This window comes from Acomys minous (genome assembly GCF_964271855.1).
Source record: "Acomys minous genome assembly, chromosome: 7".
In the NCBI taxonomy this organism is placed as follows: domain Eukaryota; kingdom Metazoa; phylum Chordata; class Mammalia; order Rodentia; family Muridae; genus Acomys; species Acomys minous.
Window position 1 is genome coordinate 25282785 of NC_140488.1, and position 24504 is coordinate 25307288.

Genomic DNA, 24504 nt, shown 5'->3' on the forward strand with positions numbered 1-24504 from the left:
ATTACTGCACAGCTGCTGCTTGACTAGTGTTTTTCCAGAGTTTGAAATGAGTCCCAATGTTAAGAAAACAAAGATAAACTGTCTCTGGCTTAGTCCTTAAAATCTGAAGAAGAAAATACTGTTTTATATAGAAGAAAAAAAGCATAGAACAAGTATTTAAAAATGTAAGGGATGATAGATCTAAAAAGAAGAATCAAGTGTGGCTATGGTTTGAATTATCCTTAGTGCAGGATGTTTTTCTAAACCAGTGATATAGCATGACTAATTTTACAGAGATTGTATGCATGTTATACAATTTCAGGTTGAACTTAACTTTGTTTGTATTTCTAGGTTTGCCAGTTTAGATCATCAATATTTTCTGATGTCGAAAGTCACTTTAGATCATCTCATGAAAACACTAAGAACTTGCTATGTCCATTTTGCCTCAAAGTCAGTAGAATGGCCACACCTTATATGAATCATTACATGAGACATCAGGTGAGATTTACACTTTATTTCATCATATGGTTTTATTGAAAAGATATACCTACTTAGAACATTAATTAAATTTATTCCAAACAGAAAGCAAAGTTGTTCAAAATAACATGCGTAATTAACAATTACTGACTTATGAAACATCTTACTTCCTCCTGCTCCCTACATTCAGATAATACTGAGGTCCATAACCAGTGAACTTTCTAAAAGGTATCATTAGAAATAGAAGTCACAGAATAGAGGGAAAGGGTTAAATGAGTGGAATGTATAAGCTGCATATTTTGGCATCCATGATTGGTAGAAATTTTGATCCTCTGTAATTTTGAAGAGCAGAGGAAGGCATTTGAACTGATTAAAGACATAACCTTTTTGCTTTTCTTTCTCTTCAATGATCCTTACCACTGCCTAGTTTGTTGTTTTTAGAAGACACGTACTTGTCATCATTGTCCAGGTTTCTAGTAGTAGCTGCTGAAAGAGGAAACAGCTGTGACTCTTATTACCAGATCTGTAAACTCCATCAGGGAATTGTAAATAGTAACTTGCTTCCTATGTGAAATTTGCTAGTTGTACTACATAATTTCTAAGATACTAGTATGTGTGCTTACACATTTTTCTTGAGTTCTGATTTTGTGTTCTCCTAGTCTTTTTCTGAAACCATTAGCCTGGCCTTTGGCTGAAAACTTTGATGAAACTGTGAACCTATTATTTGCTTGAAAGAGCATCGAGTATGATCTATTGAACATGTACTAAAAGTTTGCCTCCTCACTGATTGACTAAGCTTTATTGACTACATGGCTTTGACTATTTCAGTCATTAAATAGTCATGGAATTAACTTACTGGTTTTTTTGTTTGTTTGGTTTGATTTTGGTTTGTTTTTTGTTTTTGTTGATTTTTGTTTTGTTTTGTTTTTTGGTTTTTCGAGACAGGGTCTCACTCTGTGTTAGCCTTGGCTGGCCTTGAACTCACAGCGATCTGCCTGCCTCTGCCTCCCCAGTGCTGGGATTAAAGGCGTGCACCACCACGGTCCAGCTACATCGAGTTATTTTCATGCAAGTCTACAAGTATACTTTGAACATATCTCCACTATCTTCCTCTTTGTCATCTGTATCCCTACTCTTAGTCCCTTTGTTCCCCTAGATAGTTTCATCAACTCTGTTTAAGAGAGTACTTTAGAAGGTGCCTGGTATCCTCCAGAATCTACCCAGTGTTCCTTATCTTTAATCTTTTTTCTTTATCTTTTCACAGTAATAAAACTGTGAGTATAGAACGTTCTGAGTCTCAGAAATAATTCTACTGAATCAGCAAACCTGAGAGTAGTCACGGAGGACATTGATACACCATGAGTACTCTCTTAGCCTATACAGGCATTTATAACACACTCATAAGTTGGATGGCTCAAATAATACTAAATATTTATTTCTCACAGTTCTAGAGGCTGAAAATTCTGAAATCACAGCACCAACAGAATTGGGTCTGGCAAGGGCCTGGTTCCTCATTCACAAATGCCCATGTTGTCACCATGATCTTACATGGCAGAAGGGGCACAAGACCCCTTTTATAAGGCCACTATCCCATTTATGAGGGTTTTGTCTCTCTGTGTAGCCTTGGCTGACCTGGACTTGCTTTGTAGACCAGTCTGGCCTCGATTTCACAGATGCCTACCTGGCTTATAATTCATTTTTAAAATCTCGCCTGTTTGAATAGTTTATACATCAAATTGATAATCAAATGAGTTTTTGCACCATAATAGGTGTAGATTCTAGTTGATATAATTCCATGCTGGGTACTTTGTATCAAAGCAGATGAAATAAAGCACTTGCCTAATTTACATGAAAACCTGAAATTCATCTCTAGTACTTCAAAAACAAACAAACCAACGGGTAGTATATCCCAGTGGTAGCATAAGGGCCTGAGTATGGTTCCTAGCACCAAAAGAAAAAGAAAGAATATTATGGCATTATGTATGATGAGAGATGGTAAAATAGTGGCTTTTTAAAAATTATAGAGATTTTAGTCAAAGAGTAGTTTCAGGTCTCAGGGTCTGTGGTGTAGGTAGTTGTTAGTGTCTCAAGAACATGATGGTGCCCACCTATAATCCTAGCACTTAGGAGGCTGAAACAGGAGGATTTCAAGATACCAACCAAGTGTACCATAGGCATAGTGTTCTAGGCAGCTGGGGCCACATAGTGAGAACTTTTTCTCCGAAAAGAAAACATATTTTAACATTATTTCTAATTTTTTATAAACAGAAAAAAGGAATTCATCGTTGCCCAAAATGCAGACTACAGTTTTTGACCTGCAAGGAGAAAACAGAACATAAGATAGAACATCGTACATTTATAAAGCCTAAAGACCTCGAAGGATTGTCTCCTGGAACAAAAGTGAGTATTAAATATGTTGTAGTTTAGCATTTTGTCTGATTTACTCTCCTGGGCTAGGTATGGTGGGGTACACCTTTAATCCTAGCACACAGGGGCAAGGGCAGGTGGATCTCTGAGTTTGAAGACAGCTTGATCTACATAGTGAGTTCCAGAACAGCCAGAACCACGTGATTCAGACTCAGAAAAGAAAGAACGAGAAGTAAGAAGAGAGGGAGGAGAAACCCCTGCCTGGTCTTATCTATTGAATATAATATAAGATCTGTCCTTATTTTTAGTAAGAACTAAAGGTAAGATTTTATTAGTTCTAATACGTGTGTGCTGTGTGTTAAGTTAATGTTGCCAGGCGGTGGTGGCGCACACCTTTAATCCCACAATTGAGGCAGGCAGAGGCAGGCGGATCTCTGTGAGTTTGAGGCCAGCCTGGTCTACAGAGTGAGTTCTGTGACAGCCAGAGCTACACAGAGAAACCCTGTCTTGAAAAACCAAAAAGAGAAAAAGAAAAAAGAAGTTAAAGTTTTATTACTGTGTGTGTGTGTGTGTGTTTGCAACAAATAGGCACAGGATCATTTAAAATAAATGGGGAACTGGGCCAGTGGATGAAGGTACTTGCCAAATGTACCAGATGTGCCAAATGTAATGATATTTGACCTTTTGAATTATCCTGATTTTTATAACAGCTTATTTAGAATACAATTCATGTACCAAACATTTTTTTCCATTCAAAGTGTTTGGTTCAGTAGTTTCATTTACGTACTCACAGAGTTTTGAAAACATCATCTTATACAATTTGAGATGATTTATATTACCAGTAAAAGGAACTTTATATCCTTTAACAAGTGACTGTATTCCAGCACCACTTGATGCAAGCTTTAATCTCTTTATGAATTTTCCCATTTTGAATATTTCATATGAAATCATATAACATATAGTCTTTGAGGATTTATTTTATTTCCTGTAATGTTTCATAGGTTCATCTATCTTGTAGCATGTTTCAGTGTTTCATTTATTTCATGGCTGAATACTATTCCATTGTGTATATATTTTCATTCATCAGTTGGTGGCATTTGATGTTTTTAGGCTGTTGTGATGATGCTGTAAATATTTTTGTAAGAATGTTTTTAGTTTTGTGTGGGTTTTTTGTTGTTGTTTTGGTTTTTTGAGACAGGGTTTCTCTGTGTAGCCTAGACTATCCTGGACTTGCTTTGTAGACTAGGCTGGCCTCGAACTCACAGCAATCTGCCTGCCTCTGCCTCCGAGTGCTGGGATCAAAGGCGTGCACCACCACTGGCTGGCTGTAAAAATGTTTTTATGCAAGCATATGTTTTAACTTTTCTTGGGGACATACCTAGGAGTAGATTGTGGACTGCTTTGGATGACATAGTTAAGAGGTCATTGCCTTAAGGTATGGTGGTCCCTTTAACCTGAGCACTTGGGAGGCCGAGGTGGATATCTGTGAGTTTGAGGCCAGCCTGGTCTATATAGTGAATTTGAGCATAGCCAAGACTATATAGAAAGTCAGTCTCGGCCGGGCATGGTGGCACATGCCTTTAATCCCAGCACTCGGGAGGCAGAAGCAGGCGGGTCTCTGTGAGTTCAAGGCCAGCCTAGTCTACAAAGCGAGTCTAGGACAGCCAAGACTGCACAGAGAAACCCTGTCTCAAAAAATGAAAAAAGAAAGAAAGTCAGCCTCTCTCTCTTGTGCACGCGCGCTCCCTCCCCCGCCCCCTCTCTCTTTCTCTCTCTCTCAAAAAAAAGTAGGTATGAGAATTTATTTTTTTCTGAGAGTTTTTTTTTATAATTTTTTGTTTTGTTCTGTTTTTTGAGACAGGGTTTCTCTGTGTAGCCATGGCTATCCTGGACTCACTTTGTAGACCAGGCTGGCCTTGAACTCATACTGATCTGCATCCTCTGCCTCCTGAGTGCTGGGATTAAAGGCATGCGCCACCACCACCCAGCTGAGTTTTTTTTTATAATTTTAACACTTGTGATTTTGTCCTTGATACATGTTGAATCAATTGTTTATGTTCATATGAAGTGGGGTTTCTAATTACCCTTCTATCTGTGGATGTCAATTTTTACAGCACTGTTTAAATGTTGATAGAACTGTTGTTCCTGCCTTGACTTGTTTTGGCACTTCTGTAAAACAAAACCTTTGATCATGAATATAAGAGTGTGGGGCTGGAGAGATGGCTCAGTGGGTAAAATACTTGTACAAATGGGAAGGTTGAAGTTTTAGATACCTAGCATCCCCATTAAAAATTGGATAAGCATGGTAGCCCAACTGCAGCCCCAGAATGTGAGAGGCAGAGCCAATAGATTGCTGGTGCAAGCTAGTTAGCTTGATGAGCCAAATCAGCAGGCTCTGTGTCAAGTGAGAGACCTTGCTTCAGGACTAAGCTGGAGAGTGATTGAGAAAGACAGCCTGATGTCAAACTCCAGGCTCCCACATGCACACATGTGTGCTCCCACACACATAATACAGAACTGAATGTAAGGCCTTACGGGCAATGGTTTTGTGGGGTTGGTTGGTTGGTTGGTTTTGGTTTTTTGAGGCAGGGTTTCTCTGTGTAGCCTTGGCTGTCCTGGACTCACTTTGTAGACCATGCTGGCCTCGAACTCACAGAGATCCACCTGCCTCTGCCTCCCGCGTCCTGGGATTATAGGCGTGCGCCACCATGCCCGGCATAGGCATTGTTTTTAATACCCACTATAATAATCTTTTAAAAATATATACTGCTTTTGTTTGCATAGGTTACTATTCAAGCTTCACTTGGATCTGTGCAATCAAGGTCGTCAAGCCCACCTTCTGGTTCTATTCCAAGCACTTCTCTTGAGGTCTCAGCTCCAAAGCCTAAAAGTACAACTACTAAGAATAGCTCAAAAGTACTTACAAATAAAGTTAAGATAAGTAAGCCTCAGACAAATTTAACCACAGCTGGTAAACCCAATTCAAGTAAGCCAAGTGCACGTACAACTAAATCCAAAGCCAAGTCCTCCTACAAGCAAAGGAGACAGCGCACCAGGAAAAACAAATTCAGTATAGATTTGAAGAACTTAAGGTACTGTCTTTATTCATTATATGTGATACTAAATCTCAATAGTTAAATGTTCATTTTAATGACTTACCGTGTCACAAACCCTTCTTACACACTTACAGGACAATTATTCTTCTATTATGAAGACTAAGTGGATAATAAAATGGTACTTTTTACAGCTGTGAGCAGAGTTGGAACTGCTGTGTTTATTCTGTGATTTTAATCTTTTACACTAATTTTAAACATTGTATTTTTACCATATGAAAATAAATTGCTTAATTTAAGTATTTTTATTTTAGGAAAATATTTACATGTGTTAGACTTTTTGCACTCGGTTTAGCTTATTGCTTCAAAGCAAATTTTCAGTTTTTAAATATCTATTTGATAATCCTTTTTTATTCTCTCATACAGTTTCCCAGTTCCCTCCCCCTACCCCCATCTTCAGAAAAAAAAGGAGGCTTCCCAGTGATAGCAACCGAACATAGCATAACAGAATGCAGTAAGACTAGGCACAAACCCTCATATCAAGGCTGGACAAGGCAACCCAGTAGGAGGAAAAGGATCCCAAGAGCAAGCACAAGTTCCAGAGACAGCCCCCACTCCCACAGTTAGTAGACCCACAAACACTCCAAGCTAAACAACCACAGCATTTATGCAGAGGACCTGGTGCAGATCCAGGCAAGCTCCGTGATTGTCATGTCAATCTCTGTAAGCGCGTATGAGCTCTGCTTAGTTGTGTTCTGGTGTCCTGTATCCCTCTGGCTCCTACAACCCTTCCTTCCCCTCTTCCGAAGGGTTGTCCTGAGTTCCACCTAATGTTTCGGTGTGGGTCTCTGCATCTGCTCTCATCAGCTGCAGGAGGAAGCTTCTCTGATGATGGTTGTACTAGACACCCATCTAAAAGTATAGCAGAAAATCATTAGGAATTGTTTCATTAAGTTTTGTTTTAGTGAAGTTTGATTCTTCCCTAGATCTCTGAGCCATCCAACGTCTGGTTCTCGGCCACCCAGGCAGCTGTTGGGCATGGCCTCCTTTTCATTGCTTGGGCCTAAAACTGGACCACTCATTGGTTGGCCACTCAAAATATTTACATGTGTTAGACTTTTTGCGCTAATTTTAGCTTATTGCTTTAAAGCAAATTTTAAAATTTTAAGTATCTGTTTCATAATCTTAAGCATCTTCATTTCAATTGTTAATAAGAGTTTCCTTATTTTTTTTATTATATGACATTCTTGTTATTTTTTTCTTTCTCCATAAGATGTCACCAGGGAATTCACACATGCATTGAGTGCCATTGCAAAGTAAAAGATTTTTCAAGCCACTTCGCTACGTTTATAAATTGTGATTTTTGCAAGTACACCACTAACTGTAACAAAGCCTTTACAAATCATATGAGGTAAGTTGAACATGTAAGGTGCCACTCAAAATTACCTTTTGGGGCTGTGGGTCTAGCTTTCTGGTATACCATTCCCTAGTGTGTGTAAAGTACTAGGTTCAATCTCCAGCACTAAAAAGTGCCATCCAGACTTGATGACTTATGCCTGTAATTCCAGTGCATGAGAGGTGGAGGAAAAAGGATCAGAGTTCAGGCTTATATCCAGCTATATATTAAGTTTAAAGCTAACCTGGACTTTGTGAGACCCTGAATGAAAAATTACTATTCTTCAAGGAGTTTATTTGTTGTTTGTTTGTCTGTCTGTAATGTCCTGGACTCACTTTGTAGACCAGGCTGGCCCTGAACTCACAGAGTGTTTGTTTGTTTGTTTGTTTGTTTGTTTTAAAAACAAAATCATCCTATTACAAGGAAGTATGTCTCATTGTGAAAGTATGCATCTAGAAATAGAGACTATGTAGGATGTTCTTTGTATGTTTTCAAATGTAATAATTTATAAAACCAATGGGACACAAATTATAAAACAGTTAAAATTTAAAAATTGGAATGGCTTTATTAACTAAATGCATCTTTAAAGACTTTTATGTATATTAATATTTTGCCTGCTGTATACTGAAAATAACAGATCTTCCATAATAACATAATAATCTCAAAAACAAATAAACAAAAAGCAAAACAAACAAACTCTTTGAAGGACTTAGCCATATATTTTGATGAATTTGGCTTTTTTCTTCCCTTGGTTATCAGCCTGGCCTCATGGTACTTAAACTTTAGTGCTAACATGTCAAACACACTTTTGACATCTTACCTCATTCTATAAGAAATTTATTTCAGAGCTGGAAAGATGGCTCAGAGGTTAAGAGTGCTGACTCAGCCAGGCATGGTAGCACATGCCTTTAATCCCAGCACTCGGGAGGCAGAGGCAGGTAGATCACTGTGAGTTTGAGGCCAGCCTGTTCTACAAAGCAAGTCTAGGCCAGCCAAGGCTACACAGAGAAACCTTGTCTGGAAAAAAAAAAAGAGTACTGGCTCAGAGGTTAAAAGCACTGGCTGCTCTTCCAAAGGTCCTGAATTCAATTTCCGGCAACAACATGATGGCTCACAACCATCTATGAGTTCTGATGTGCAAGTGTACATGCAGGCAGAGCACTGTATAAAAAAAGATATTTGTTTCAGTTACTTACTAATGTAGCTTTGGGGCCCTTGACCCTTCATTGTTTCCTTCTTTTTTTTTCCTGAGACAGGGTTTCTCTGTGTAGGCTTGGCTGTCCTGGACTCACTTTGTAGACCAGGCTGGCCTCAAACTCACAGAGATCCACCTGCCTCTGCCTCCCAAGTGCTGGGATTAAAGGCGTGCACCACCATGCCTGGCTCCTTTCTTTTTTTAAAGATATTTATTTATTAAGTGTGCAGTGTTCTGTCTGCATGTACACCTGCATGCCAGAGGAGGGCATTGGATCTCATTACAGATGGTTGTGAGCCACCATGTGGTTGCTGGGAATTGAACTCAGGACTTTGGAAGAGCAGCTGGTGCTCTTAACCTCTGAGCCTTTTCTGCAGTCCTTCCTTCCTGCTTTCTTTTCTTTTTCTTTTTCTTTTTTTTTTTAGTCAATGTTATCTGTTTTGAGTGCTACTTTATTTTGTCTTAAACACTTTGCATTTTCAGTCATAGTTAGCTCTTTTATCCATTTTGTTTTCTATTCTATTTTTAGACTACTAACCCACGATTTATTCAATCAGCTCTAATTTATGATCTTTAATTTCAGCTTATATTTGTAAGAAATACATGTTTTAGCTGGAGAGATGGCTCAGTGGTTAAGAGCACTTGGTACTTGATCTTTCTGAAAACTAGAGTTAGAGACCCAGCACCCACATGGAGGCCCACAGCTGTCTATAACTGATATTCTCTTCTGGCCTCTACGGTCACTAACTAGGCATGCAGGTGGTGCATAGACACACACATGCAGCCAAAACCTGATAAGAGGAAAGAGAAAGAAAAGGAAAGAAATGGAATGAAAAACAAAACAAAGCAAAAGAAGTGCCAGCAAGAACAAGGGTTTTGGCAAGAGCCCATCCCTCGCGGCTCCTTCTCACTATGTTGCACACAGTAGAGGGGGCAAGCAGCTCTCTTGGGTCTCTTTATATAAGGGATACATATCCTATGTGTAAGGATTCTGCTTTTGTGACCTAGTTATTTCCCAGAAGCTTTCTCTTAATGCCATACATTGATTGAGGAGAGAGGGAGGTTATGATTTTAACATATTACTGGGTGGGTACTTGCACAGACCATACCAATGATCAGTGTAATCTCATTGGTTATGTCTATTCAAAATTAAGAAATCAAGCACAGACTTGAAAACATGCTCATAAAATTAATCTGACTTACTGGATACTAAAGTAATAAAATCTTGTTTGACTTTTTATTTATCAGCTCTCATAATGACTACCCACATAAACGGTTTCATATTTTTAAGAAGCATTCACGAGCTCTCAGGTAATTACTTGATCTTTTTCTGTTCTTTGTGTTTAAAAGTTGTAATTACACTCTTAACCAGGTGTTGGTATACCTAATTTGAAATCTAAATGATTGCCACTGGGCATTATAGAGTTATGTTTGTTACATTCTTAGAACAAATGAAGGCACAGCCTATCATATGACTAGCTTCTGTTTCAGTGGTGCCAGATATTGAGTTGAAATTTTCATGCATTTACATGGTAAATTTTTTTAAAAGCCTCTAGCAATATTTAATGTGGAGTAAGTTTATTAAAATGCTGTAATATTTTAAATTAATATGTACTGTTTATAAATCTCAGCTTTCATTTTAAAATTACTTTATTTTATTATGTGCATATGTGTGTTTTGCTTGGATAGATAGATGTCTGAGCACCACATGCATGCGTGGTGCCCATGGAAGCCAAAAGAGGGCATTGGATCCCCCTGAAACAGGAGTTACAGAGAGTTTAAAGCCATGTGGGTTCTGGGAATCCAAGTTGGATTCTCTGGAAGAGCAGCTAGTGCTCTTAACCAAGCCATCTCTCTAGCCACTTGTGCTCTTTATGGAGAAAAAAGATATACAACTTTCTTACTATACAGGAAGAGGTTTTGGTCACTGTTTCTAAAGGCATTGGCTTTTGTTATGTTACACATATTTTGTTCCGAATCAACTACTCAACTACATATTGTGCAGTTTTTCATATTCTTCTGATTTTTTTAACTCCATTTTCTTTTTGTAATTATCTCACTCATTTAGACAGTTGTTGAATTGTGCCTGGCACATAATAGGCACTTAGTTAAGTATTAATATGTATTAAAACTATACAGAGAGAGGTAGATAGATAGATCAGTGGTATTAAGTCAATGCCTCATAAAAGAAAGTTTGACGACATTTAATATATATTAATATAACATACATATACATATATTTTCAAGCTGAATGTGGTGGCCCATGCCTGTTATCCCAGCACTCGGGGATGCAGAGGTAGGCAGATCTCTGTGAGTTAGAGGCCAGCCTGGTCTACAAAATGAGTCCAGGACAGCCAAGAGTACAGAGAAAAACCTTGTCTCAAAAAAGTGTGTGTGTGTGTGTGTGTGTGTGTGTGTGTGTGTGTGCGCGCGCGCGCGCACGCGCGCGCGCATCAGAACTGGAGAGGGTCATGACATAAGAGTACTTGCGGAGGCTGGGCATGGTGGCGCACGCCTTTAATCCCAGCACTGGGGAGGCAGAGGCAGGCGGATCGCTGTGAGTTCAAGGCCAGCCTGGTCTACAAAGCGAGTCCAGGACAGCCAAGGCTACACAGAGAAACCCTGTCTCAAAAAAGAAAAGAAAACAAAAAAAGAGTACTTGCAGATGAGGAGAATTTACTCTCCACCTGTCAGGCATATCATAACAAAAGCCTGTAACTCCAGCTCCAGGGATCCTCTGGACTCTTCAGGCAATGCATACATGTGTGTATATATTCTGCTCATAAACATAATCAAAATAAAATATTAAAATATATATGACCCAAGCACTAGGGAGACTAAGACAGAAGATAGTGAGCTCGAGGCATGCCTGATCTACATAACAAGTTCCAAGACAGCCTGTTACCTGCCTCAAAATAACATTAACAATAATAATAATAAATACAATTATTAAAACATGACTGAGTCAAGAATTAGGAAAAAAAGTATGTTAGGTAGTGCCTTTACTGGAAGCACTTATAAGTAATAGGAAATGGATGTTTTCTCTTTTATGTTGACTTGTTTATTCTTTACCTATTTATTGTTCATCTACCATGTGTAACACAAAAGTATCAGGTCCTAAAAGCTGGGTGTGGTGGTACATGCTTTTAATCCCAGCACTCGGGAGGCAGAGGCAGAAGCAGGTGGATCGCTGTGAGTTCAAGGCCAGCCTGTTCTACAAAGCGAGTCCAGGACAGCCAAGGCTACACAGAGAAACCCTGTCTCAAAAAACCAAAAAAAAAAAACAAAAAAAAAAAAAACAAAGCTACTCCAGAACACAGAGAGACCCTATGTTGAAAAACCAAAAGAAAAAAAGAAAAAAAAAGTATCAGGTCCTGTACACAGTGCTGAAGAAGGTTTGGTAACAATTTCAAGAAGGTATAATTTAAGATGGGCGTGGTGGCACACACCTTCAGTCCCAGCACTTGGGAGACACTGACTCAAAAAAATGTACTATTTATTGGGAGGGTATAAAGAGATGAGCATAATTAAATACAATAATATCACAAAATTTATCATAGGTACAGTGAGTTATTTTGGATAGGATAGAGGTTTCTACTTAAAAGATGCATAAATTCAGGTGTGATGGCACATGCCTTTAGTCCAAGCATTTGGGAGGCAGAGGCAAGTGGATTGCTGTGAGTTCAAGGCCAGCCTGGTCTACAAAGTAAGTCCAGCACAGCCCAAGACTACACAGAGAAACCCTGTCTCGAAAAACCAAAAAATAAAAAAATGAAGAAGAAGAAGAAGAATGCACGAATTGAAATACCGAGAGCTAATTTCTAAATTAGATAAATTTTTTTAAATCCAAAAGACAGTTATAAGGAATTAAGAATTAATTTTACGTTGAAAGACATTGAGAAAACCACAGATGCTTTGGGTGGAATCAAGGGTATGGAAGGAAGATCAGTTTCGAGGAGTATACATGGTGAGTTGTAGCTTCATAAGCCACATAGTAGTTAGTGGAGTAGACATGGCCTAGAGAGATAGAGAGATGGTGAAGTGGTTAAGAGTGCTTGTTTGCTCTTGCAGAGGATCTAGGTTCAGTTCCCACAACCCACATGATGGCACATAATCATCCAAAATGCCAGTTTCAGGGGAACCCAGTGTTCCAACTTCCATGGGCACCAGCATGTATGTAGTACACATACATACATGTAGGCAAAAACACTCATACACAGGAAATAAAATAATAAATCAGTTTTAAAGCCAAAAAGAAAGAACAGAGGGGCAGGAGAAGTGGCTCAGCAGTTAAAAGCACTGGCTGCTCTTCCAGAAGACCTGGGTTTAATTCCCAGTACCCACATAGCAGTTCACACTTAGCTGTAACTCCAGTTCCAGGCAATTCAACACCCTCACACAGATGACATGCTGGCAGAACACCAATGCCCATGAAATAAAAATAAAAATTTTTTAAACTCATTGTTAAAAATTAAAATTAGGAAGGTCCTCAAAAACCTCAGAGACATACAGAATATGGCATTTAAAGATGTTTTTATTATTTCAAAGATACATTTACAATGAGACAGGTTAACTCCTGGCAACACCCAGCCTACCTCAAAGAGGATGATGAGCATCAAAGAACCTCCTTATGGAGATGGCTTCAAATGTGGCAAACAAGCCACTGGGCAAAATGTCGTTTCTGCCACAAACAGAATTCTGCCTAAAAATGGGCAAGCTTGGATGCAGGCAGAGTCGACGGCCAAACTCTGCCAAGACAGGGTAAGCAAGTCCTCAATGGTTCCTGCCTCACAAATATGTCTGTCAGATATATTGGGTCAGAAGGCTGAAGAAGATGCTCCAACGTTATAGAGAGTTTTGGGTGACTGTTCAGGTAGCAAACTGTCTCTTTCATCTTCTCATTTGGAAAGCTACTAACCTGCACTCCCGGCATACTCAGGTTATCAAGTTTATTCCTTCTCAAGTCTCTGATGGAGTTGAAGACCAGGTAGCTTATTTATACAATGAAGCTTAGTTGTTTAGGGATTAAGATGTTTTTAGTCTTGGTAGAATAAGTATGGGAGCATGGGGAAATAGAAGGATCCAGAGCGTCTTAGAAACCTACAAGAAGGCCATCAAGACTGGTGGATCTGGACCCAGGGGTTCTGCTCAAACTACTGTACCAAGGACAATGCATGCAGTAAACCTAGACCCCCTATTCAGATCTTCCCAGTAGACAGCACATTCTCCACAGTTGTGTAGAGAGCAGGAACTGCCTCTGACATGAACTCTGGTGCCTCATATTTGACCATTTCCCCTCAGTCAGGAGGCCTGGTGGCACTCAGAGAAAGGATAAACAGGCTACCAAGATGAGACTTGATACCCTATGACCATATGGTGAGGGAGGAGGTCCCCTTCTGTCACAGACCTCCACAGGGAGGGAGGGAGGAACGGGAGGATACAAGTGAGGGGACAACAATTGAGATGTAATCTGAATAAACTAATTGAATATAAAAAGATGTTTTAGACAGGTGGTGGTGGCACATGCCTTTAATCCCAGCACTTGGGAGGCAGAGGCAGGCAGATCACTGTGAGTTCGAGGCCAGCCTGGTCTACAAAGCGAGCCCAAGATAGTCAGGGCTACACAGAGAAACCCTGTCTTGAAAAACAAATTATATGTTTTTAGGTCTAGATAGATGTTTTAAGTTGATAGAGATATGATAGATTTGATTTACATTCAGAATTTTAGACTCACCAAGAAAGATGTCACCAAGAAAGGAAAGATGTTTTCTTCAAGCTTGCCAAATACAAATAGCCAAAACACTAAGAATGTAACATTTATATAATTCCTGATTGTTTCATGGTCCTTCTTGCTGTAGGTAGTTTATTGTATATATGTGTAATGATATAAATATATGTATGTAAAAATTTAAAAATTTAATAAATCCTCTAAGCCTCTTTTTGCATGGAGAATAATACAGATTGTAAGTGTGTTTGTTACCAGTAATTTTAGATATGATGAGAGAAACATGAATGAAGGCAAGCAGGGCATCAAAGGTACAAGCAACAGTGAGAAAGTAGTCTAGCCTGTCTTGAAAAAAAAAAGAGGAAGAAAGAATGAAAAAAAAAAACTAGAAAGTAGTCTACAGGACTGGGAGATGCATCTATGAAGAGGAAATGTTTAAGTTGAAACTTACAGTGTAATTTGAGGTAGCCATGGAGAGACTGAGTATTTTTGCAACTTTTGCTATTAAGTGATCATCTCCTCTTTATTTCTTCCATGCATGCTAGCCCTACGCTCATACCAAAGTCATCAACTTGTTCCATATGCAGTTAACAAACACACCCGTGTAGAAAGAATTTTATGCTCGGAGTACATTTGTTTGACCATTCAGCCACTTTTTACATGTTTGTAATATTTCTTATATTTTCAAGAATAGTGCCATGACAGGCACTATTCTTGCTCATGTGGTTCTTCCTGCTGTAGGTAGTTTATTGTATATATGTGTGATAATATAATGTATATGTAAAAGAATTAATAAAAATAAAAAATTAAAATTAGGATCTTAAAAGAAAGCTATGGGCTGGGAAAGAAAGAAAGTGAAAGCATAGAAGTGGGCTCTGGAATCGAAGGGCTATGTTTCAAACATGGGGCTGGCCTTAGACAAGTTACTAAACCTAACCCTATCCTCTTTAGAAAAATGATAAGAACACATGTCTTTTAGGGGTCATTTAGGTCATTTGTTTAGGAGAAATCAGGTAAATGATATTTTAAATTATTAAATATTATAGCTATTGAAATATTGTTTTTATTTGAATCTCAGTAACAAGTGTCATCATAAGAGAAACCTGGAATAAAGGGTGATTTGGGAGAGAAAACACAATTTTGGTTATTGAAGAACACATTCTTATGTGTATAGCCCCTAGTCTTAATATAAAACAGGATGGTAAGACCAGATCAGCATAAGGTATAATACTGGGTTGGTTTGGTTTGGTTTTTGGTTTTGTTTGTTTGTTTTTTGGTTTTTACAGACAGGTTTTCTCTGTGTAGCCTTGACTGTCCTGGACTCGATTTGTAGACCAGGCTGGCCTCGAACTCACAGAGATCCACCTGCCTCTGCCTCCTGAATGCTGGGATTATAGTCATGTGCCACCATGCTTGGCTGGTTTTGTGTTTTAGAGACAGGGTTTCTCTGTGTATTAACTCTGGCTGTCCTGGACTCCCTTTGTAGACCAGGCTGGCCTCGAACTCACAAAGATCCACCTGCCTCTACCTCCCGAGTGCTGGGATTAAAGACGTGCACCACCACACCCAGCATACTACTGGGTTTTAGACTTATATAAGTAAGGTGTTTTATATGATGAAGTGATGATGGGTGTGGTGGCTCAGGCCTATAATTCCAGCACTGGGGAAGGAAGGCAGGAGCATCCTGAGTTTAAAGCCCCACTGGGCTAATAAATAAGGCCCTATCTCAAAGCAATCAAAACACAAGTAAAATATCAAGTATGTGTATCTTTTGTTAATAAACTAACTTTATTCTGACTTAAATACACTAGATTATATGCTTTATAAGCTGTACCTTTTTGTTTGCTTTTCTATCCAAAATATCTAGTAATTTAGAATATAGAAAACATCCTATGGTTTATATTTAGTTGCTTAAAGAGATTTTGAAATATTTTTCAGACTTTTTGGCTATTTATATATTTTTTTAAAGATTTATTTATTACTATGTATATGTTGCTCTGCCTGCATGTACACCTGCAGGCCAGAAGAGGGCATCAGATCACACATCATATGGTTGCTGGAAACTGAACTCAGGGCCTTAGGAAGAACAGCCAGTGCTCTTAACCTTTGAGCCATCTCTCTAGCCCTATACTTTGTATTTAGAGATCTTTTGCTCAGTTTGTTTGAAAAACAGTTCTACATATTATTCAGGTATGCTGTAATAATATGAAGACATACAAGAAACAAACAAGGGCCAGGCGTAGTGGCGCACACCTTTAATCCCAGCACTTGGGAGGCAGAGGCAGGCGGAACTCTGTGAGTTCGAGGCCAGCCTGAACTACAAAATGAGTCCAGGACAGCCAGGGCTACACAGAGAGACCCTGTCTTGAAAAAGAAAAGATAAACAAACAAGGTCTTTAGCCAAAATATATTTGAATGAATAAATGTTACCTTACTGCTTGGCAAATAAGCTAAGACATGGAGTTGCTGTGATTTCTACAAGTTATACAAGTTGCAGCTGGGCGTGGTGGTGCACGCTTGTTATCCCAGCACTTGGGCAGGTAGAATTTTGAGTTCGAGGCCAGCCTGGTCTACAAAGGGAGTCCAGGACATCCGGGAATACACAGAGAAACCTTGTCTTGAAAAAAAAGTTATACAAGTTGCTAGTTGAGCCAAGACTGCTTTAGGTCTCTGAATGCGAATCTTTTAGCAATAGATTGAGAGTATACAATTTATAAAGCACTAAATGAAAGTGTAATTTAGCTGTGGCTAGGCCGTTTTCTTGAGATCTTTTTTTTCAGGGCCAGTGATCAGATCTAGGGCCTTGCGTGTGCAAGGTAAATACTGCCTACAACCTCAGCCTTTGAAAAACATATTAGAGCCAGGTGGTGGTGGCGCACACCTTTAATCTCAGCACTTGGGAGGCAGAGGCAGGTGGATCACTGTGAGTTCGAGGCCAGCCTGGTCTACAAAGCAAGTGCAGGACAGCCAAGACTACACAGAGAAATCCTGTCTCGAAAAACCAAAATAATAATAATAATAATAATAATAATAATAATAATAATAATAATAATAATAATAGAAGATATATTTATAACAAAATTGGGAAATGATAGTAATGGCACATAAAACAAAAAGTAAGAGTTATTACGCGGAATAGTTGCTGAATTTATATATGGATTTCCACATATGATCGATCCTCTGTCTTACTAGTCTTATCTCTTTTCATAGGGGCATCACTCTAGTGTGCCTTAAATGTGACTTCCTGGCTGATACTTCTGGTTTAGACCGTATGGCTAAACACTTAAATCAACGTAAAACTCATACTTGCCAAGTTGTAATAGAGAATGGTACGTACAAGTGTCTGTTACTTTGAATTCATGTTATATGGGCCAGTAGCTTTGATCTATCACAGTGTGAGCTCTTAAAAGTTAAATTGATCCTCAGTCTTCATGTATTATATTTGTAAACGTAAGGCCGTCTCTGATTTCAGTTACTGAGAGAACCTCAACTTCTGAATCCACTTCTGAGTAGAGTAAGTCTAATTTTCATTCAGCCCAGTTTACTTTGATAGATTTCAGTACTGTTGAAATTTTTAAATGTATTAATAGAAATGAAAAATATTAAACTATTTTCTTTTTGTTTTTGTTTTTAAAGCGGCTCGTTGAAATAGATCTCTGCTCTATGGAACTCGTGCAACCTGGTGCAAGACAAGTTGGAATTTCCTAAGTTCAAAGTTCTGTAGTATTTGCTTTCATAAATCCAGTTTCCCAAATTCAAAGTTCTGCAGTATTTTCATGACGGCAGTTAAGATCCACGACACTAGCTCTCATTAGTCAGCTGTCATCTTTCAGGTGGCAGTGGATTCTTCTTTTTTCTTCTTCTTCTTTTGTTTTTTTTTTGGGGTTTTCAAGACAGGATTATTCTATGTTAGCCTTGGCTATCCTGGACTCAATTTGTAGACCTTTGTGGCCTTTAACTCACAGCGATGGACCTGCTTCTGCCTCCCAAGTGCTGGGATTAAAGGCGTGCGCCACCACGCCAGGCTGGCAGTGGATTCTTTTTCCACCTTATCTCTGTGTCAGGTTAACATATTTTAGCATGTGCTTTCCTTCTCCAGTTGGCTCCGGAATAAGAACTTTGGTTGTGTTGTCTTTCTTGCCTTGTTTTCTCTGCGGTACTGGCTTCCAGAATATTAAGTACAAACGCTGTTGCTGTTCCTATTTCTCTTTATCTGTTTTGTCTGTGTCTGAATTACTTACAATTCTTGCTGCTCAAGACAACTGCTTCTTCATTCTTTGTCATTGTTTTATTTGTCGTAGTTTTCAGATGCAGAAGCAACACAGAAATATCAAAAATGTCCAGTGTACTCTTGGACAGTGTCCACTTAGATGGACACACTGATGCCTGTACTCTCTTTCCAAGGATGGGAATTGTTTTCATTCATGGCCTTAGAATTTATCAGTTTTTAGGCAGAGTGCCATCCTATGCTACTGGCCTTCCATAAGGCTGATGTTGATTTGGCCACAGAAGACTTCCTACTGGGACTTTGGTTCTTAAGTTTCAGCTTGTAACTTGGTTCTAATCATGAAAGGCCATCAAGTGTGTGCTTTAACATGCACCAAGTTTAATCACTCTGGCTACTGTGCTTTAGTCTTCCTCTGTCCTAAGTGCAGGCTAAGATAGAGGAAAAGCCAGATTGTGGAAGGACACGAGTACGTTCATGCTCTTGGAAAACCACACTTTGTAGCTGGTCTTTATGTTATCATTTAAAGGTTTAGCCAGTATTGCATAAGTTATCAGCAGTTCTAGTATTTAAGTTCCTAATTGTCTTTTAAAAATTAAATTTTGAAGCCGGGCGGTGGTGGCTCACGCCTTTAATCCCAGCACTTGGGAGGCAGAGGCAGGTGGATCTCTGTGAGTTCGAGGCTGGCCTGGTCTACAGAGCAAGTTCCAGGATAGCCAGAGCTGTTACACAGAGAAACTCTGTCTTGAACAACCAAAAAAAAAATTTTACAAAATTAAATTTTGATAGTTTGCTTTTTGTCATTCACCAAATTTAGTGATGTCCACTTTGTATGTTTACTTTTATAATTTCTGATTAAGCCTTTTGTGTGTGCTAAAAATGCCAAGAAATTTCTTTAAAATTCTCTACATATTTCACGCAGCTACCTATTAGTAGTTTCTTTGTTTTGTTGTTGTTGTTGTTGTTGTTTTGTTTTGTTTTGTTTTTTGAGGCAGGGTTTCTGTTATGCAACTCTTGCTATCTGGATAGTCACTATGTAAACCAGTCAGGCTGACGGGGCTTCTGCCTGCTTCTGCCTGCTTCTGCCTCTGCCTCTCAACTGCTGGATTCACAAGTATGCGTGGGACTTGATTACTGTACACTCTATCTTGGAACTATCATTAACATCTTGGTGGTCAGGAAATCAAAGACAAAGAACAAAAACTCTCTTACAGATCTTAAAACAAGTTTTAAGTTAAATTGTTATTCACTTAGTAGTTGTCTTATTAGATAAAGATAATATATTCAAAAATATTGGGACCAAAAAACCACACTTGTTCCTTGCCCACAGATATAGAGAGAGATGTATATTTTTTTATTTTGGTGTTTGTTTATTTTCATTACATTGAATATAGGTTTTCTGAACAGTTTTGATGTTACTTATTTTTTGAATAAAGTTTGTATTGTTAAACACTCTTGAGAATTATTTTAAAATAAATGAGTTAATATAAAAACCTATATATTGTATCATATAACAAGAAGAATTCTTTCCCTTCTCACATGGAAGCCTGCTTGTTTAGTCTATTGGCCAAGATCTTTTGTTTTTGTTTTTCAAAACAGTGTTTATCTGTGTAACAGCCTTGGTTGTCCTGGACTCTTCTTTGTAGACCAGGCTGGCCTCAAACTCACAAAGATCCCTCTGCCTCTGCCTTTGCCTCCCAAGAGCTGGGATTAAAGGTGTGTGCCACTATGCCCAACTGTATTAGCTGAGATCTTTATGAATAAATCTTGTATTGTTTCTTTAAACACACTTAAAAGCTTTACTAATTTGAACTATTTTACAAGCTAACCAAAGATGGGCTCAACTGGTAAGAGAACACTAACTAGCTGCTCTCCCAGAAGACCCAGGTTCAATTCCAAGCATACAGAACCATCTGCAACTTCTGTGCCAGGGAATTTGATGTCCCATTCTGGCCTGCATATGCATCAGACATATATATGATACACAGATGTACATGCAGGCAAAATACCCATACATATAAAATTTAAAAGATAAATGCCAGACATGGTGGTGCATATCTGTAATCCGAGTACTCTGGAAGGCAGAGGCAGGAAGATCTCTGTGAATTCAAGGCCAGCGTGGTCTACAAAGTGAGTCTAGGACACCCAGGGCTACACAGAGAAAGCCTATCTCCAAAAAAACAAAAAATAAATTAAAAAAAAATAATTTGATACAGGTCTTTCTGTGTAGCTTTGGCTGTCCTGGAACTTCTGGACTCAAACTCACAGAGATCCACTTGCCTCAGCCTCCTGATTGGTGAATTGAAAAGAATGTGCCACCGCACACATCTGGACTAAAAATTGCTAAGCTAGTAAAAGACTTGGTTTTGTTTTGTTTCGTTTTTAATTATGGTGAAAAGAGGCAAGGTCTCAAGTCCCAATTCAATAATGAAGATTTTACTTAATTAGGTGGTTAAAGTCATCTATAACTGATTAAATACTCTCTGCTGGCCTCTATGGACACAACATGCATGTCTTTCACAGAAAGAAAAACAACCATACACCTAAAATAAACATATTTTAAAGAAAGCAGGGCAGTTAGGATTGCTCAGTCAGTAAGCGTAATGCCATGAAGCCTGAAAACCTGAATTGGATATTTGGGACTCACATGGTGGAAAAAGGGATCTGGCTCCTATAAGTTGTTTTTTGACCTCATGTGCCTTGGCATATGTACTCACACAATAAATAATGTATCTTTTCCTTAAAAAGATGTACAAATGGGATAAATACAGAAACTATATTCAACACCTTTAAGCATTGGGAAAATGCACATTTAAACTACGCTGAGATTCTATCTTGCCAGAGTCAGTGAATGGGCCACCGTAAGGCTGTGAGGAAAGAACACACACACACCACTGATAAGAATGTAAACTCGAGAAGCCACTATGGAACTCAATCATGTCCCTCCGAAAACTAAAGTAGAAGTGCCATATAAGCCAGCTATGCCTCTTTTGCCTAGATGCCTGAAGGACTCTGGGTAAGCAAACCACAGAACTACTTAGCTTATCTCTGTTGCAGCACTATTCACAATAGTCTGCATAAGAAATAATTAGGTGCAGTGGGCCTGGTGGCGCAGGCCTTTAATCCCAGCACTCAGGAGGCAGGGACAGGGAGATCTCTGTGAGTTCAAGGCCAGCCTGGTCCACAAAGTGAGTCCAGGACAGCCAAGGCTACACAGGGAAACCCTGGTTCAAAAAACCAAAAACGTGAATGAATAAAAGAAAGCCCTAGATGCTTATCAACGGGTGAATGAGGAGGAAAGTGAATAAAGAAAATATGGTATATATGCACTGGAGTTTTTGTCAGCCATAAAGACAATAATTGTGTCATTTGCAGGGAAATGGATGGGAATGGAGCTTACTGTGTTAAGTAAATCAGACTTGGACAATTACCACATTTTCTTTCTTTTGATGTGTGTGGGGAGACAGGGTTTCTCTGTGTAGCCTTGGCTGTCCTAGAACTCATACTGTAGACCAGGCTGGCCCCAAACAAAGATCCACCTGCCTCTGCCTCCCTGAGTGCTAGCACTAAAGGTGTGCACCACCACTGCCCGGCTCTACATGTTCTTTCATATATAGAAAGTGGTGTGGTGTTGGGTGTGTGTATTTTTGAGTAAAAAAAAAAGACCATAAAATGAGGAATGAGACAGGATGATGGGGGGGTGCGCAGAAAAGAGAGAAAGAAACCATGTTCTCATGTGCAAGCTAGAATAAAACATTACTTTCTTATACATGTTGCCCTTGGAGTGTCAGCACCCCTGGAACTGGAGTTCTATGTATTGTGAGTCACACACTGGCTGCTAGGAACTGAACCTAGATCCTAGGCAAGAGAATCAAGTACTCTTAACCACTGAACCCACTCTCCAGCCCAGCCAGTCGTGTGTGTGTGTGTGTGTGTGTGTGTGTGTGTGTGTGTGTGTGTGTGTGTGTGTGTGTGTGTGTGTTTAAAGATGTATTTATTAATTAGACCATGTTCTGCCTGCATGTACACCTGCTGGCCAGAAGAGGGCACCAGATCTCATTATAGATGGTTGTGAGCCACCATGTGGTTGCCGGGAGTTGAACTCAGGACCTTTGGAAGAGCAGATGGCGCTCTTAACCTCTGAGCCATCTTTCCAGCCCATGTCTTTTTTATGCAGGGTTTGGGTTTAGTTTTCCTTAAATTATAAGAGACTATTCTTTTGTTGTTGTTTTGTTTTGATTTTCAAGACACGGTTTCTCTGTGTAGCCTTGACTGTCCTGGACTCACTTTGTAGACCAGGCTGGCCGCCTGCCTCTGTCTCCTGCGTACTGGGATTAAAGGCGTGCACCACCACCGCCCCGTTTAGAAGGACTATTCTCAACTCCCCCCATAAGCCTGAAACAAAAGATTCCTGATCCTGTTTTATAGATGAGACACTAGGAATTCTGGAAATGTTATCAGGAAGTACTGATGTTGCATGATACACCTTTTTCCTTGCCTCATTTTAGTAAAATCAGATCATTTTCTTCTTACTAATAGTATTGGGAGGGGGCAGGGAGGTTAGGATTTTTGGGTTGGGTTGACTTTTTGTGGTGGTGCTGGAGGTGGAACTTGAAGCTTCATGTATGCCAAGCAAGTGCTCTATGGATGGGCTACACCCCGAGCTGGAGGGCCTCGAACTTGCCACTAGGAGAGGATTTTTTTTTCTTTGAAAGTGAGTCCAGGACAGTCAAGGATACACAGAGACTCCACTCCACCTGTCTCTGCCTCCTGAGTGCTGGGACTAAAGGCCTGAGCTACGAAAGGATGATCAGCCAAAGGATGATCTTGAATTTCAGATCCTACTGCCTCCACCTGCTCAGCATGTTCCATCTTTCCTGGTCTCTGCTGTGGTAGGAATTGAAGCCAAGGCTAGGCAAGCACACTGAACTGTGTCTCCAGCCCCTGAAGCATTTTCTTTATTAGGAAATTCTCAGAATTCAAAGCTGACTTCTGAACTGTACGTAGGCAAGTAATCCTTATCCAATGGCCTTTATCTTCATAGTTAGCTTAACATGCACATGTTCATAAAAAGTAGTGCACACTCCTAATGTTTTTGGTTTTCATAGGAATAGTGTACTAAAAAGAATCTTACAGATCATATCTTCCCATCTCCCAAGTGGTGCAAGAAGTCTCTAAAATACTTCTTCCTTAAAAGCTCTCATAGTTCACCAGGCGTGGGTGGCACATGTCTTTGATCCTACTTCTTGGGAGGAAGGGGCAGGTGTATCTCTGTGAGTTGGAGGCCAGCCTGGTCTACAAAATGTGTCCAAAATAGACAGGGCTACACACAGAGAAACCCTGTCTCGGGGAAAAAAAAAGAACAACTAAAATCCCACAGAGTTCAAAGCAGCCAGTTCCTAGCTTTTCTGTCAGTTGTCATTTTCTTTTATTTTCTTTTTTTTTTTTTTTTTTTTTTTTTTTTGGTTTTTCGAGACAGGGTTTCTTTGTGTAGCCTTGGCTGTCCTAGACTCACTTTGTAGACCAGGTTGGCCTCGAACTCACAGCGATCCGCCCGCCTCTGCCTCCCAAGTGCTGGGATTAAAGGCGTGCACCACCACGCCCGGCTTCAGTTGTCATTTTCTTTTAGGATATTTTGATCATCATGTGCCTATGAATTCCCAGGTTCTAGTCCTAAAGCCTGCCCTAAGTAGGATTTAACCAACTCAAGCCCTGGCATCCTCTATCATTCCCCAACTAATCTGTTTATCCTAAATGATACAGATATGGGACCACTACCCTCAGTCCCAAGAGGATTTCCCCCATCAGGATTGAGATGGAGAAGGGTAGGCGAAGTATGCATTGTGCTTCTGGCTGTGCAATTAGAGCAGAGTTCTAACCTATTCCAACACTTGGCAGCCATGTAGCCCTAGGCAAGATACTTGGCTCATTCTGTGCCTCAGAAGCTGTTGTGAGGATGAAGCATGACAGCCCATGCTAAAACCATCATGTAGTACTTAGATGTGGCAATGAATGCCTGTCATCCCAGTGCCCAGGAGACTGAGGCAGGGGAATTGAAAGGCTGAAAAGCCTGAGCAGTTACATACT

The 24504-nt window shown here is 39.6% G+C and overlaps 1 protein-coding gene across 2 annotated transcripts in view; it reads left to right on the plus strand.

Annotated features, from left to right (window-relative positions):
• Positions 1 to 20202, plus strand: part of ZNF280C (zinc finger protein 280C) — a 53197-nt gene extending 32995 nt beyond the window's left edge. For both annotated transcript variants that reach the window (XM_084790127.1, XM_084790128.1), the window contains 8 exons: positions 331 to 477; positions 2725 to 2856; positions 5608 to 5915; positions 7150 to 7287; positions 9716 to 9778; positions 17403 to 17521; positions 17665 to 17706; positions 17829 to 20202. In XM_084790127.1, the coding sequence (XP_084646253.1) occupies positions 331 to 477; positions 2725 to 2856; positions 5608 to 5915; positions 7150 to 7287; positions 9716 to 9778; positions 17403 to 17521; positions 17665 to 17705 (948 nt within the window). In that variant the 3' untranslated portion in view covers position 17706; positions 17829 to 20202. The remainder of the gene's footprint in view (positions 1 to 330; positions 478 to 2724; positions 2857 to 5607; positions 5916 to 7149; positions 7288 to 9715; positions 9779 to 17402; positions 17522 to 17664; positions 17707 to 17828) is intronic.
• The last annotated feature ends 4302 nt before the right edge of the window (positions 20203 to 24504 follow it).